Source organism: Myxine glutinosa, chromosome 2 (assembly GCF_964187855.1).
Source record: "Myxine glutinosa chromosome 2, kmMyxGlut1.1, whole genome shotgun sequence".
NCBI classification, from domain to species: domain Eukaryota; kingdom Metazoa; phylum Chordata; class Myxini; order Myxiniformes; family Myxinidae; genus Myxine; species Myxine glutinosa.
In genome coordinates, this window is record NC_136262.1 from 118,648,467 (window position 1) to 118,665,660 (window position 17,194).

General features: G+C 51.2%; 1 protein-coding gene across 1 annotated transcript in view; it reads right to left on the minus strand.

The window, feature by feature from the left end:
• Positions 1–17,194, minus strand: part of LOC137417459 (45 kDa calcium-binding protein) — a 34,678-nt gene that overhangs the window by 11,392 nt on the left and 6,092 nt on the right. The window contains exons 2-3 of the mRNA XM_078771552.1: positions 2,479–2,615; positions 2,113–2,226 (exon numbers count right to left, since the gene is read on the minus strand). Coding sequence (XP_078627678.1) covers positions 2,113–2,226; positions 2,479–2,615 — 251 coding nt within the window. The remainder of the gene's footprint in view (positions 1–2,112; positions 2,227–2,478; positions 2,616–17,194) is intronic.

Sequence of the window (17,194 nt, forward strand, 5' to 3'; positions counted from 1 at the left end):
AATTTGGCCCTTGTGTGACGTGGCTAGTAATTTGGCCCTTGTGTGACGTGGCTAGTAATTTGGCCCTTGTGTGACGTGGCTAGTAATTTGGCCCTTGTGTGATGTGGCTAGTAATTTGGCCCTTGTGTGACGTGGCTAGTAATTTGGCCCTTGTGTGACGTGGCTAGTAATTTTGCCCTTGTGTGACGTGGCTAGTAATTTGGCCCTTGTGTGATGTGGCTAGTAATTTGGCCCTTGTGTGACGTGGCTAGTAATTTGGCCCTTGTGTGACGTGGCTAGTAATTTGGCCCTTGTGTGACGTGGCTAGTAATTTGGCCCTTGTGTGACGTGGCTAGTAATTTGGCCCTTGTGTGACGTGGCTAGTAATTTGGCCCTTGTGTGACGTGGCTCGTAATTTGGCCCTTGTGTGACGTGGGTCGTAATTTGGCCCTTGTGTGACGTGGTTCGTAATTTGGCCCTTGTGTGATGTGGCTAGTAATTTGGCCCTTGTGTGACGTGGCTAGTAATTTGGCCCTTGTGTGACGTGGCTCGTAATTTGGCCCTTGTGTGACGTGGCTAGTCATTTCGCCCTTGTGCGACGTGTTTAGTCAATTGGCCTTTGTGTGACGTGGCTAGTAATTTGGCCCTTGTGTGACGTGGCTAGTAATTTGGCGCTTGTGTGACGTGGCTAGTCATTTGGCGCTTGTGTGACGTGGCTAGTCATTTGGCCCTTGGGTGACATGGCTAGTCATTTGGCCCTTGTGTGACGTGGCTAGTAATTTTGCCCTTGTGTGATGTGGCTAGTCATTTCGCCCTTGTGCGACGTGTTTAGTCAATTGGCCTTTGTGTGACGTGGCTAGTAATTTGGCCCTTGTGTGACGTGGCTAGTAATTTGGCCCTTGTGTGACGTGGCTAGTAATTTGGCCCTTGTGTGACGTGGCTAGTCATTTGGCCCTTGTGTGACGTGGCTAGTCATTTGGCCCTTGGGTGACATGGCTAGTCATTTGGCCCTTGTGTGACGTGGCTCGTAATTTGGCCCTTGTGTGACGTGGCTAGTAATTTGGCCCTTGTGTGACGTGGCTAGTAATTTGGCCCTTGTGTGACGTGGCTAGTAATTTGGCCCTTATGTGACGTGGCTAGTAATTTCGCCCTTGTGTGACGTGGCTAGTAATTTGGCCCTTGTGTGACGTGGCTCGTAATTTGGCCCTTATGTGACGTGGCTAGTAATTTCGCCCTTGTGTGACGTGGCTAGTAATTTGGCCCTTGTGTGACGTGGCTAGTAATTTGGTGCTTGTGTGACATGACTGGCCATTTGGTCCCTGTGTGATGGCAAATCATTTGGCCCAGGCCAAACTGTTTTTGGTGGAAGAGGAGAATAAATATATAAAAAGATTATGGTGGCGAAACAAAACCAGAACATTTTCTCACAGCGGCTTCACGTTGAATATGCAGAGTGAGATTATGAATCTTGATAAATATATTAAACTGGCGGACATGGCCATCAGGGACGTTTGATGGGATGGATCAACATTTCATTGAATGGAAGTACCATAGAACAACAACAACAGCAACAACAATCCCGTGTGACAGTTAGGCTTGAAGCCACAACCTAAATGTCATGACGTCATCTAGCATGGTGAATGCTTTGAGAAACGTCTACTTTCTACTACGGGCCAAGTGAAATAAGTTGTACGTAATTTATGTAGATGTGCTTTGTTCATTTGAATGCAATGTGGTTCCAGCAGGGGTGTGCCAATGCCAAAGATGCAGTGCCCCTATAGGTTAGAGCAGGAATTTATCATTTCTTCCTGATCGGTATGCTGTGTAATTGGGTACATCATGATGGGTATGTTCTGTATCCGGCTACATCCCGATGGGTATGCTTCATATCTGGGTACATCCTGATAGATATGCTGTTTATACACGTGTCAGATCATCAGGGACAAAGTAAAAAGGCATTTATGTCCTATAATGGCCTTGGTGCTGAGATACAAGCTGCCCCTTCATGAGTGTAGCACTGATGGCAGATTGCACTTGCACACCGTGTGTGTGTGTGTGTGTGTGTGTGTGTGTGTGTGTGTGTGTGTGTGTGTGTGTGTGCCATAATAAGTGTGCAATATCTTGAGAGTTTACCATTTGGATCCGGGATGAGAGAGAGGTTCTTATGGAGTATATTAAGTATTTCATCCTCTTGTAGGTCTTGTCCTTCCAAATACCTGGAACCAAACTCGGTCCAAGTCACAAACCCTGCATACGTTTGAGTTAAAGAAAAGCATTTTATAAAAATAATAATTTCTCAAATATACACTGTAATATTCCATAGCAAATCTTTGCTGTATGGCATGCCTGTTATCACGAGCATTGTGAAACATGTGGGGTTCGTTAGCTGTGGTTCGTTGTGGGTAAATACAAATACAGGTTTGACACTGCACAAGTGAAAGCTAATGAGTAATTGGCCCAGAGGTGTACAAAATATGTTGTTTTGAAGTGGAATCATACCATCCCTGTCTGGATCGACTGACGAAAACTGGACGTGAACCTCGGCGTCTGCCTCGTCCATGTGTTCCTGGGTCTTTGTCAATATCCATGACTGGATCTCTCGTTCACTCAACCTCTTGTCTTTGTTCCGGTCTGCCCTGAGATTGACAATCGTGGCAAAGTGGCAAAAACTAAATCAACAAACCTTCATCAAAAGTAAACAAACCTAATTACCGACAACCTTCATGAAAAGATAATTAAGGCTCAGGAAAGGCCATTTGACCCATCATGTCCACGCCATAGAATTCCCAGAAGAATAACTACCAATTACACAATAGCCTTGTTTTTCCAAAGATACCGTTTGATCATGAATGTCCACACATTGAACACGCGTCATGCTAAACAGGGATCAGTGATAGTACACCTGTGCCACGATTGTTGTCTGTGAGAGGGTCGGAAAAAGTCGAATGTGCTGTGTTTGTCAATTCTTCACCCGACAACAATGGCCACCCCATGCCCCCAAAAAATAAAAACAAAGTAAAATAAAATAACATTATTTTATAATTTCAAATAATAAAATATTTTTGTCATCTTATATACAGACTTGGCATTTAATATGGAATATATTTTTTTCTTGACTTGGGTTTACTTTCTTAACTCAGTATATCAATCTGGTGAGTTTCTTTTACACTTTGGTGATTTATTTGTTAAAAGAACCATGTCACTGATTGTCTGTCGCAGCAAGAAGTCAACAACATGATTATATCACAGGTGGCGTGGCAAAATGTACGGACAGGTACATTTGATGATTGGCTTCACAGTCGGGTATATAAGGGTTGTTGCGTTCTGTATTAGTGGAAAACAACTGCTGCACATCTCCAAAGGTTATTGCCGCTTCCTCTGGAGCTGGTCCGTCAACTCGACAATGCTGTTTGTCATGGAGTGGTGGCTTTACGAAATTACGGCATGAAACAGCGTGCTATTGCTCGGCAGTATGGCATCACTCAAGGTCAGGTGTCAGAGATCCTGAAACGAAATGCTCAGAGGGGTGTCCCTACTCCAATACCGAGGCCAGGACGTCCCCGCAGAACCACAAGGAGGGATGATCGCCAGCTGCACCGGTTAGTCCGCAATGGCCGTACCAAGTCAGCTAATCGGCTTAGGGCTGAGTGGCAGCAACTGACAAATGTGCCTGTATCCAGAAGGCTAGTCGACCAACAACTGGTTCAAGCAGGCTATCATGCCAGGCGTCCCCTGAGAAAGCCACGCCTGACCAGACAACACCGCCAGCGCCGATTGCAGTGGGCGAGAGAGCACCGTCAATGGCAGCCAGGACACTGGAATCACGTGATCTTCAGTGACGAGTCTAGATTTCTGGTCTATCGTCAAGAGGCCGCGTCCGAGTGCGCAGACAAGTGCATGAAGCCTACAACAAAGATTGTATAGTGCCAAGAGTCTAAGCTGGAGGTGGTGGGGTGACCGTTTGGGCTGCTTTTCATGCAGGGGGCAAAACTGACCTGGTTGTTCTGAATGGAAACCTGAACCAGTTCAAGTACAGGGTCATTCTGGAAGAAACATTGCTTCCATTTGCTCGTGCAGCCTTTCGAGGAAACTTTGTGTTCCAAGATGACAATGCACGGCCTCATCGTGCTCGCATGATCCAACACTTTCTTGCTGACCGTGGTGTAGAGCATATGGAGTGGCCTGCCATGTCCCCGGATATGAATCCGATAGAGAACTTGTGGGCAGAATTAACGCGTCAAATCGACCACTTGGACCAGCAGCCGACCTCTGTGCGTGAATTGCAGCAGACTATTGTCACTGCATGGCAAGCGATTCCTGTTCAAACCTTGGCAAATCTCATGAACAGCATGCCTCGACGTGTACGTGCTCTCCTGAATGCTCGTGGGGGTTACACGAAGTACTGAACTGTAATTTTACTGTCCGTAATCCCAGTCGTAATTTAACTTTTGTTTTTGTTAAAAAAAATTTGGCTGATGTGCAAAATAAAGAGATACTTCTGGAAAACGCACAGAAGTTTAACACAGTACTGTCCATGAATTGAGTTCGATATCAGTTTACATCACTTTCAAGGATCAATTTATTTGCTTCGAAATGTCAAATGTGGTTTTTGTTTCTTTTAAAGGTCACATTAACAAAATCTAGAATAATTTCAACATAATTCCAATGAACTTTTGGTTCTAAGACATCTTGAAAAGTAAGTTCACCCCCACAAAAAAAATATTCCATATTAAATGCCAAGTCTGTATTAAGCTCTTTCTAACCACTGACTGACGGACTGATATTAATGTTCAGTACCTTCCGAGTGTCGAAGAAAGCTGAAATTTGGCGTGCCGATGGACATTGAAGCCAGTACACCGGGAAGAAAATCACAGAACCATCGGAAGGCGTCCGTAAATGAAACTTTATGTAAAAAAAACAAACTGTAAACACATATGTAAAAAATATTTTTTTAAACCTCAATATCTAGCACTTGAAAATTTTAATTTATTTTACTATAAACTGTGAAATAAACATGACAATAATGTCGGTAAATCAAAAAAAGAAAGAATCCATCTATCTATAATTCCAGTAATCTCTGTGTGTATGTTTGTATGTTTGTATGTTTGTATGTTTGTATGTTTGTATGTCTGTGACCGCTGTTTCTCGACAACCACGGGTCCGATATACTTGAAACTTGCCAGGTATATTGCTGGGGACCCGAGGATGTGCCTTTTCAAGGTTTGAAATTAATCGGACAAGTACTTACCGAGCTATGGCGATTTAGCCGTTCGCCGTTCGCTTTGGCGTTGCGAATGGACCAAACCATTTCATGTAAATAGAGGGGGGGGGGGTTCTGTGGTCGTTGCGAATGGACCAAACCATTTCATGTAAATAGAGGGGGGGGGGGGATTGTCACTGTACTCGCAAGCCGTTCGCCGTTCGCTTTGGCGTTGCGAATGGACCAAACCATTTCATGTAAATAGAGGGGGGGGATATAATTTTAGATATATATATAGTACGGGCATATATATAGTACGGGCATGCCCTAGTAAATGAAAATTTAAGCAAAAAAACGTAAACGCGTCTGTAAATAATTAAACAAGATGTCATACAGAGCACGAAACTTGCAAAATCCATCCCCAAATCCCCCCAAAAAGGTTTTTGTTTTTTTTTGTTTGTTTTTTTTGTATACTGAATCGAGGCTCGTGAAAGAGCTAAAAGGTTGCCATTGATCGATCAAATTGTCCATTTCATCAAGATTAAAATTGACGATCTTGATCAAAGCTCAGGTCAATAAGATGAAAATTGATGATTTTTCAGCTGAAAAATGATGATTTTAGAAGTTTGACCAAGAGTTGACCTTTGACCTCAAAATAGTTGGTTTCCCAATTCAGTGAGGCACAATGCAAATGCTCTTTTTTTTGTTTGTTTGTTTTGTTTTTGTATACAGAATAGAGGCGAGTGTCGAGGATTGTTGAGAAAGTAGATGGGAGGGTTTTCCAGACAGTCTTTTCGGAGAGACAAAGTAAGAGTGTGAGATTTGTCAGGATTGAAAAATATGTTCCACTTGTTTGACCAATCTGTGATTTTGTCCAGGTCTGCAGAGAGTGAGGAGGCTGCTGCCTGCCGATCTGAGGGATGAGGAATGGAGCGGCAGAGAGTGGAGTCATCAGCAAAGAGATAGAGAGGATTTTCCTGAGAGTCGGAGAGATCATTGATGAAGACCAGAAAAAGCACAGGGTCCAGAACACTGCCTTGAGGAACTCCAGCCTAAACAGGAAGGGGAGATGAGAGAAATCCATTCAGGGCCACACGTTGACTGCAACCATAGAGGAAGTCCGCAAGCCATGCGTGGAGATTTACATGGATACCATAGGAGGAGAGTTTGGTGAGCAGAGCTGGGTGCCAGACCATATCAAAGGCACGTGATATGTCAAGAAAGACAGCTCTGATTTCCCGTTTGGCATTGAGGACCTCCATCCATTGCTGAGACAGCAGAAGCAGCATGTCCAGAGAAGAAAGAACTGGTCTGAATCCAAAATGATGATCAGAGATCAAGCCATTGGAGAAGAGGAAGGATTTCATGTCAGAAGTGATGATGGATTCCATGACCTTGCTGATTATTGGGAGCAGGCTGATTGGTCTGTAATTGCAAGGATCTGTTTTTGCACCTTTCTTGTGTAAAGCGGTAATGTTTGCTGATTTCCAAGTAGATGGCAGATGACATTGAGCAAAAGAGAGGGTGAAGAGAACAGAGAGACGGTGAGATAGAGTGGCAGAGCAGGATTTTAGGACCCGTGGGCTGATGCGGTCTGGTTCAGTTGCAGAATCAGAGTCAAGGTTTGACACAAACTTCTCCACCTTGTCAGGAGAGGACACATAGTCCAGGAGCAGCTAGGTTCGACTGGGTAAGGTGGGTACAGAGAGATTGGTTTGGGACACAAGATTTTGAAGCAAACACAGAGTTGAGGCATTCGGCTTTGTCACGTGCGGAATCAGCTGCGTAGCCGTTTGAGGGAAGGGAGGGGATGGAGGGAGAACAAACACCAGCAACAGATTTGACCAGATGCCACGAGGATTTGGAGGAAGGAGACAGGTTTGAGAGTTCAGCATTGAGAGTGGAGACTGGAGAGATAATGTTTCCTGGCTCTCCTGAGGGTAGACACACACACTTGTCCCGAGCTTTGTGAATGGAGATTGCCGTCAGTTGGATTTGCCTTCCAAGAGGCAAAGGCAAGTTGTTTCAAGACAACTGCCTCACCACAAGCTCCAGTGTACCAAGGACGGGAGGAAGAGTATGACAACTGAAGACGAGATGGGGTAAATCTGTGCGTGAGAGAGAGCAGTTTACTTTGGAAGAATTCCCAGGAAGAATTTATGTCAGAGGCAGTAGAGATGGGAGACCAGTCCAGATGATTGATGACTGCTTGAAGACCGTGCCATTCGGCTTGAGTGAAACGCCAGACTCGTCGACACTGAAGTCAGAGATTTTAGAAGAACTAGGATGAGGATTAACCGATTGGAGCAGAAGAAGAGCAGCAGACATTTGCAGCGAAGTTTGTCATAACCGAGTCAAGAAGAGAAGATGCTCCGTTGACTGAGATCTGAGTAGGGAAATTGCCAGATTGTGTCAGTCCCAGTTGGTCGCAGAAGTCCTTTGCTGAGGTGCCGTGGCTGGTGAGAGGTACCAACACCCAGCCAGCTGGCATGACGACAGTTGAAGTCACCACATATGAGGAAGAGAGAGTAGAGTGGATAGAAGTTGGTCCATGTTGTCAGACAGGGAGATGTAAATAGTCATCACTGTTTGGAGTAGAGGAGGGGAAGCCGTAGCCAGAGGTACTCCTGGAGGTGGGTGGAGAGAGGACAGCGCAAGGAGAGTGAGGACGAGAGATTTTGATAAAGATAGCAACCCCACCACCAGGACGAGGCTCAGGTCTATCATACCGGAGGAGGGAGTAACCAGGAAGAGATATTAAGGAATCAGAGACATCTTGAAGGAGGAAAGTTTCTGTTTTGCAGATTATGTCTGGTTTGTCAAAAGCAACCTGTACGGAGAGATCAATCAAGTTTGAGCAAAGGCCCCGGATGTTTGAGGTCCATACCGTTAAGGAAGAGGGAGGGGGAGCATCGGGTACAGGACAGCGGAGGGGAAGGGTAGGGTAAGATGAGGGAGGAGAGGGGGAGGTAGGGAGAGCTGATAGTGTGTTGGAGATTTCAGAAGAGCTAGGAGAAAGGGAAGGATGAGGAGGACAAAAGGTTTGATGGTGATGGGATGAGGCACAGTGAGGGGTTGTTTGAGGGGGGGGGGGGGTGGTGGGAGCAGAGCACCTACATACCAGGCAACCCGACATGCCACAACACAGTGATCACCTGCTGAACTGCTTCATGGGAGAGAGATGCACACCAAGCTGCATGTATCTGGGTTACAGATGCCAAAGGCCAACACACCATCACGCAAAGACACAGCACTCACAGTACAAGAGAAGCAGAACAAGAAAAAGCCGAACACCGTCAAACGGCGGGGGGCAAAGGACGTGAACTTTGAATGTGGCTCCTTCGTCCGAGTGAGGAAATCTGGCATCCTCCGAAAGGGACAATCTAAATTTTCAGCGCCTCTCCAAGTTATGGAGCGAAGAGGATCTCACACGTACAAACTCCTGATGGACGGATCTGGAACGCTTCTCATTTAGCATCTGCCCGTCAAGGGAATGAAAGATACGATACCAAGCAACCACTCCTTCCTGACATCACCGCTCCACCAGCTCAAGACGCATCAGAATCTGTGCTGGTCGGCCTGGATGCCAGAGATCGCAGACCTCCAGTCTGGACACGAGATTATGTGATGATGTAATCTAAAGTTCTTCGAGAGTAAGAAAAGGAAGCGAAGATAAACTGTTACCATGTCTATTATTACTTGTTTTATGTTTTGTCCATGCTGTGGTATTACTACATTTCATCTTCTAGTTAACTGCGATATACTGTATTGTTGTTCACCGAGTTATGGTATGTACAGTCACATGAAAAAGTAAGTACACCCCATGTAATAAAGTTTTGACTTTTTCAACATATTTCAACATACAGCTATTTGATCTTCATTTCAACAATATTGATAGATAAAGGTGATACAATATAACAAATATCATGAAACATTTACATTTTGTAGTCCATTGTATAATTTAAATAAACATAAATGCAAATTTTGCATGTGGAAAAAGTAAGTACACCCCTACATTGATCACTACTTCAAATACCTAAAATTAGAATCAGGTGCACCAGGTCAGGTGCAAATGATTAGAACATCGTTAGAGAGGATCTTGGAGGAACCTGTCTTATTTAAACCTCAGACATTTCGTTTGGTTTGCTCTTTGTTGTTGAAGTGTGCGGCGTCACCATGCCAAGATCAAAAGAGCACTCTGAGGCCTTCAGAAAGAAGGTTATAGATGCCTACGAGTCTGGGAAGGGATTTAAAAAGATCTCCAAACAATTTGAAATCAATCATTCAACTGTCCGGAAGATCATCTACAAGTGGAGAAGATTCCAAACAACTGCCAACTTGTTCAGGCCAGTCTGCCCCATCAAGTTCAGCCCGAGAGCAGACTGCAAGATGCTGAAAGAAGTCTTAAAGAACCCCAGAATGTCATCACGGGACCGACAGGTAGCTCTTGCCACTGTTGATGTCAAAGTGCACGAGTCTACCATTAGAAAGAGGCTGCACAAATTTGATCTACATGGGAGGTGTGCCAGGAGGAAACCTTTGCTGTCCAGAAAGAACATCAGGGCAAGATTAAAGTTTGCCAATGAACACCTAGGCAAAGACCAGCACTTCTGGAACAATGTGCTCTGGACAGATGAGTCAAAGGTAGAGCTATTTGTCCACAGTACCAGAAGACATGTTTGGCGAAAACCAAAGACAGCATTTGACCACAAGAACCCGATACCAACTGCAAAGCATAGTGGTGGAAATATTATGGTTTGGGGCAGCTTTGCTGCATCAGGGCCTGGGCAGCTCACCATCATAGAATCCACTATGAATTCTTCATTGTACCAAAGGGTAATTGAGGATAATGTGAGGCCATCTGTCAGAAAGTTGAAGCTCAACCAAAGGTGGACCTTGCCACATGACAATGACCCTAAACATACCAGTAAATCCACCAAGGAATGGCTGAAAAGAAAGAAATGGAGGGTTCTGGAATGGCCAAGTCAAAGCCCGGATCTAAATCCCATCGAGATGTTGTGGGGGGATTTGAAACGAGCTGTGCATGTAAGAAACTCCTCAAACATCGCACAGCTGAAAGAATTCTGTACGGAGGAGTGGGCAAAAATTTCTCACAGTCGATGTCAGAGACTGGTAGACAGTTATAAGAAACGCCTACTTGAGGTTGTTTCTGCCAAAGGGGGCAATACCACCTATTAGAGCCAAGGGTGTACTTACCTTTTCCACATGCGAAATTTGCATTGATGTTTATTTAAATTATACAATGAACCACAAAATGTAAATGTTTCATGATATTTGTTATATTATATTGTGGCTGACACGAAAGCTCACTGGCGTGATGACATCATTCCGCGCGCCAAGTGGGCGGCGGCCACGCCCGAGGGGTAGGCGTGGCCGCGGGATATACACCGGGCGCGCAGCCCGGAATGCTCCAGTGTTACAGTGGAGCTCTTGAATAAAGACTCTTACAACTTACCGCGTTGTCCGCTTCCGCCTTGCTTACAAGCAGCGCGCGTAACACCGCGATTCATTGGTGACCTCCGACGTTCTGGTCAGCCGTCGCTGGCCACCCGAACCCGCCACAGCCATGGCAACCAACGCGGTAGCGATAAAGTTCCCCGAGTTCTGGGAAGCTCAGGCGGAGATCTGGTTCCTGCAGGCCGAAGCCCAGTTCAGGCTTCGAGGCATCACGGCGGACGAGACACGCTACTGCCACGTCCGCCTCGCATCGTCCGCCTCGCATCCGCCTCGCACGAGTACGCCTCGCATTGGCCGGCACGGCCGCCCGCGTCGTGTCGGTCCTGAGGAACCCACCGGCCGACGACAGGTACGAGGCGATCAAGCGTCTCCTCCTCGCCACGTTCGGCCTCACGGTGGACGCACGGGCCGATCGCCTCTTGGACCTCCCCGAGCTCAGTGACACGCGACCGTCGGTCTGAATGGACCATATGCTGTCGCTCATGGGCGACGAAACCCCGAACGCTCTATTCCGGGCGTTATTTCGCCGCCAGCTGCCGGCACGAGTACGCCTCGCATTGGCCGGTTCTGCGACAACGGAACCCCGAGCGCTCGCGGCCGAGGCCGACAAGTTCTACGCGGCTTTGGACACGCAGGCGAGTTTCGGTGCGGCCGTAGCGGCTCCCGAGCCCGAAACTGCTGCGGATGCCCACCCCTACTACGCGACGCACCGCGTAGCCGCTGAACCTCCTGCGGGTGCCCACCCCTACTCCGAGGGGCGCCTCGTGGTGGCCGCCACGCCCCGCCCACCACCACCGCGGAAACCGCAGCCTCGCCGCAAACCTGGTGCCATTTCCACGCTAGGTTCGGCCACGAGGCCCGGCAATGTCGCCCGCCGTGCTCATTCGGCAGGTCGGGAAACGCCCGGGCCGGCCCTCGGTAGTGGCACTGAGCGCCAGCCGATTAAACAGCCTCCTGTACGTAACGGACACCTTATCCGGGCGCCGTTACCTGTGCGACACGGGAGGCGTAGGTGAGTGTCGTTCCGGCCGGTACGTCCGACAAGCAGTCCGCGGGCCGGGGTCCCGCTCTGCTTGCTGCCAACGGTACGCCCATTCGCACATACGGAAAACGCTGCCTTTCTCTGCGGTTCGGAGGGCAGGTTTTCCGATGGTCGTTCGTGACTGCCGACGTGCCTATGGCACTGCTTGGCGCGGACTTCCTTTGTGCCAATGGCCTCTTGGAGGACGTAAAGCACAGAAGGCTTGTCCAGGCCGAGACGTTCAGCTCGCTCGCTTGCGCGCTGCCCGACTCGTTGAGCAGCTCACGGAGCGGCTCATCGAGCGGCTCGCCGAGCGGCTTGCTGAGCGGTTCGGTTCCGGCCAGGTTCATCTGCACGCTTCCGGCAGCGGACGAATTCACCCGCCTCCTCGCCCGTTTCCCGGCCCTCACGAGGCCCGCCTTCTCGGCGGGGACCGTCAAGCACGGGGTGGAACATCACAACCCCACCGCCGGGCCACCGGTCTACGCCCGGGCACGCCGCCTCGAGCCGACGAAGCTCACGGTTGCTAAAGCCGAGTTTGCTACGCTGGAGCGGCTCGGCATCGTGCGGCGCTCCGAGAGTGCTTGGGCGTCGCCGCTCCACATCGTGCCCAAGCCCGGCGGGGGATGGCGACCGTGCGGGGACTACCGCCGTCTCAACGACGCCACCACCCCCGACCATTACCCCATCCCCCATATTCAGGACTTTTCTGCCCGCTTGGCGAATATGTCCTTCTTCTCGAAGGTGGACCTCATACGCGGTTACCACCAGGTCCCCGTCAGGCCGGAGGACATCCCGAAGACGGCTGTCATCACGCCGTTCGGTCTTTTCGAATTTCTTCGGATGCCCTTCGGTTTGAAGAATGTGGCTCAGGCGTTCCAGCGCCTCATGGACAGCGTCTTGCGCGACTTGGATTTCGTCTCCGTCTATCTGGATGATATCCTCGTCGCAAGCGCGTCCCGCGAAGAGCACCTCCACCATCTCCGCACGCTCTTCGAACGCCTGGGCCAGCACGGCCTGATCGTGAACCCCGCCAAGTGCCGGTTCGGTGTCACTGAAATCGACTTTTTGGGGCACCGCGTCACCAGGCACGGGGCCGTCCCCCTACCGGCCAAGGTGGAGGCGGTGAAGGGGTTTCCGCGCCCCCGCACGATCAGGGGGCTCCAGGAGTTCCTGGGCATGGTAAACATTTACCATCGGTTCCTGCCCCGCATCGCCCAGCTCCTGCGCCCCCTGCACGAGGCCCTCCGAGGGAAGCCGGGCAAAGGTGACGTTACCTGGACCGAGCAGATGGACGCGGCATTCGTGGGCGCGAAGCTCACCTTGGCTAACGCCACCATGCTTGCGCACCCGGCGCCCGATGCACCGATTGCCCTCACCATCGACGCCTCGGACTATGCGGTGGGCGCGGTGCACGAGCAATGGGTGCGTGGAGCTTGGCAACCGCTGGCGTTCTTCAGCCGGCAGCTTCGCCCGCCCGAACACTGGTACAGTACCTTCGACCGTGAGTTGCTCGGGCTCCACCTGGCGGTCAGGCACTTCCGCCATCTGCTCGAGGGCCGTGCTTTCACGGCCTTCATCGACCACAAGCCACTGGTGTTCGCGATGGGCAAGGTCGCCGAGCCGTGGTCGGCCCGGCAGCAGCGTCACCTCTCGGCCGTGTCCGAATACACGACGGACATCCGGCACGTCGCGGGGAAGGACAACCCGGTGGCGGATTGCCTTTCCCGGTCCGTTGCCCACGCGGTCCACCTCGGCATCGACTATGCCCGGATGGCGGCGGACCAGGCTGCCGACCCCGACGTCCAGGCCTTGCGGACCGCCGTTACGGGCCTCCGCGTCACCGACGTGCCGTTCAACGGCGCGGGCACGGCCCTCTGGTGCGACGTCTCCCTCGGGCGGCCTCGCCCCTTCGTGCCCGCAGGCTGGCAGCGCCAGATTTTCGACGCCATCCACGGCCTGTCCCACCCGGGCACGAGGGCCTCCCAGAGGTTGATCGCCGACAAGTTTGTCTGGCATGGCCTCCGGAAGGCCGCCCGCGGCTGGGCCAGGACGTGCCTCGCGTGCCAGCGCGCGAAGGTGCACCGACACACCCAGGCCCCATTGGCCCCGTTTGCGGTGCCGGAACGTCGGTTTGACCATGTTCACGTGGACCTGGTGGGACCTCTGCCCCCCTCGCGGGGTTTCACCCACGTCCTGACCATGATGGACCGCACCACCCGGTGGCCGGAGGCCGTGCCTTTGGCGTCAACGACGGCGGCGTACGTCGCGCAGGCGCTCATCGCCACCTGGGTCGCCCGGTTCGGCGCCCCCTCAGACATCTCGTCCGACCGCGGCCCCCAGTTCACCTCGGAGCTCTGGGGGGCGGTCGCGCAGGGGCTCGGGGTCCAGCTGCACCGCACCACGGCCTACCACCCCCAGGCTAACGGCCTGTGCGAGCGGTTCCAACGCTCGTTGAAGGCCGCGCTCCGGGCGACCCTCCGCGACGGCGGCTGGGTCGACAGGCTCCCCTGGGTGCTGCTGGGCCTACGGACGCCACCCAAGGACGACCTGCGCGCATCCGCGGCGGAGTTGGTTTTCGGGCAACCGCTGCAGGTGCCGGGCGAGTTCCTCCCCGACTCCATGGCACCATGGTCCGCGGCGCAGGAGCGCTCAGCGCTGCAGGAGACTGCCCAGAGGTTCGCCCCGGTGCCCACGGCGCACCACGGGCACCCACCTACGCACGTTGCCCCGGAGCTTCGCACCGTGGAGTACGTCTTCGTCCGGCACGACGCCCACCGGACACCACTGTGGCCCCCGTACGACGGGCCTTTCCGCGTGCTGGAGACCGGGGTGAAACATTTCACCTTGGACATCGGCGGCACTCCTGACCGTGTCTCCATAGACCGCCTCAAGCCGGCCCACCTCGACGTGGACCACCCACCGCCGGTGGCTCGGCCCCCGCGTCGGGGCCGCCCCCCTGCAGGCGGACCCCCGGCACCGCCCGGCCCCGCCGGCACGCCGCCCCCCGAGCCTGCACCCATCCCGGGTGCAGCGGAGGCATGCGAGTTGGCATCCCTGCACCCCGGACGCCGCCAGTCGCCAGAGGGCGCTTCGGCCGGGTCATCCGTTTGCCCCGCAAACTGGCCCTCCAGGTGCGCGGGAATACTGGTGGGGCGCGTGTGGCGGACACGAAAGCTCACTGGCGTGATGACATCATTCCGCGCGCCAAGTGGGCGGCGGCCACGCCCTAGGGGTAGGCGTGGCCACGGGATATACATTGGGCGCGCAGCCCGGAACGCTCCAGTGTTACAGTGGAGCTCTTGAATAAAGACTCTTACAACTTACCGCGTTGTCCGCTTCCTCCTTGCTTACAAGCAGCGCGCGTAACACCGCGCTTCAATATCACCTTTTTCTATCAATATTGTTGAAATGAAGATCAAATAGCTGTATGTTGAAATATATTGTAAAAGTCAAAACTTTACATGGGGTGGACTAACTTTCTCACGTGACTGTATGTGGTTAAAGAAAGAGGGGACATGTTGTGTTCTCTCTAGTTCACTCTACACGCCCCCATGTCATATCACCATAGTTACCACAGGCACTCTAGTTTTCTCGACACACCCCGACGTCCTATCACCATAGTTACCACAGGCACTCTAGTTCTCTCTACACACCCCAACATCCTATCACCACAGTTACCACAGGCACTCTAGTTCTCTCTGCACGCCCCCACATCATATCACCAGAGTTACCACAGGCACTCTAGTTCTCTCTCTACACGCCCCCACGTCATATCACCATAGTTACCACAGGCACTCTAGTTCTCTCTACACACCCCCACGTCATATCACCAAAGTTACCACAGGAACTCTAGTTCTCTCTACACACCCCCACGTCCTATCACCACAGTTACCACTGACACTCTAGTTCTCTACACACCCCAACGTCATATCACCACAGTTACCACAGGCACTCTAGTTCTCTTTACACACCCCCACGTCATATCACCATAGTTACCACAGGCACTCCAGTTCTCTCTGCACGCCCCAATGTCATATCACCATAGTTACCACAGGAACTCTAGTTTTCTCTACACACCCCGACGTCCTATCACCATAGTTACCACAGGCACTCTAGTTCTCTCTACACACCACAACGTCATATCACCATAGTTACCACAGGCACTCCAGTTCTCTCTGCACGCCCCAATGTCATATCACCATAGTTACCACAGGAACTCTAGTTTTCTCTACACACCCCGACGTCCTATCACCATAGTTACCACAGGCACTCTAGTTCTCTCTACCCACTTCCACATCATATCACCATAGTTACCACAGGCACTCTAGTTATGTCTACACACCCCCACGTCATATCACCATAGTTACCACAGGCACTCCAGTTCTCTCCACACGGCCCCACGTCATATCACCATAGTTACCACAGGCACTCCAGTTCTCTCTACACACCCCAACGTCATATCAGCATAGTTACCACAGGCACTCCAGTTCTCTCTACACACCCCAACGTCATATCACCATAGTTACCACAGGCACTCTAGTTCTCTCCACACGGACCCACGTCATATCACCATAGTTACCACAGGCACTCTAGTTTTCTCTACACACCCCAACGTCATATCACCATAGTTACCACAGGCACTCTAGTTCTCTCCACCCGCCCCCACGTCATATCACCATAGTTACCACAGGCACTCTCGTTCTCTCTACACGCCCCCACGTCATATCACCATAGTTACCACAGGCACTCTAGTTCTCTCAACACGCCCCCGCGTCATATCACCATAGTTACCACAGGCACTCCAGTTCTCTCTCCACGCCCCCACGTCATATCACCATAGTTACCACAGGCACTCTCGTTCTCTCTACACGCCCCCACGTCATATCACCATAGTTACCACAGGCACTCTCGTTCTCGCTACACGCCCCCACGTCATATCACCATAATTACCACAGGCACTCTAGTTCTCTCTACACACCCCAACGTCCTATCACCATAGTTACCACAGGCACTCTAGTTCTCTCTACGCACCCCAACGTCCTATCACCATAGTTACCACAGGCACTCTAGTTCTCTCTACGCACCCCAACATCCTATCACCATAGTTACCACAGGCACTCTCGTTCTCTCCACATGCCCCCACGTCATATCACCATAGTTACCACAGGCACTCTAGTTCTCTCTACACACCCCGATGTCCCATCACCATAGTTACCACAGGCACTCTAGTTCTCTCTACACACCCCAACGTCATATCACCATAGTTACCACAGGCACTCCAGTTCTCTCTACACGCCCCAATGTCATATCACCACAGTTACCACAGGCACTCTAGTTCTCTCTGCACACCCCAACGTCCTATCACCATAGTTACCACAGGCACTCTAGTTCTCTGTGCACGCCCCAACGTCCTATCACCATAGTTACCACAGGCACTCTAGTTCTCTCTGCATGCCCCCACGTCATATCACCATAGTTACCACAGGCACTCTAGTTCTCTCTACACACCCCAA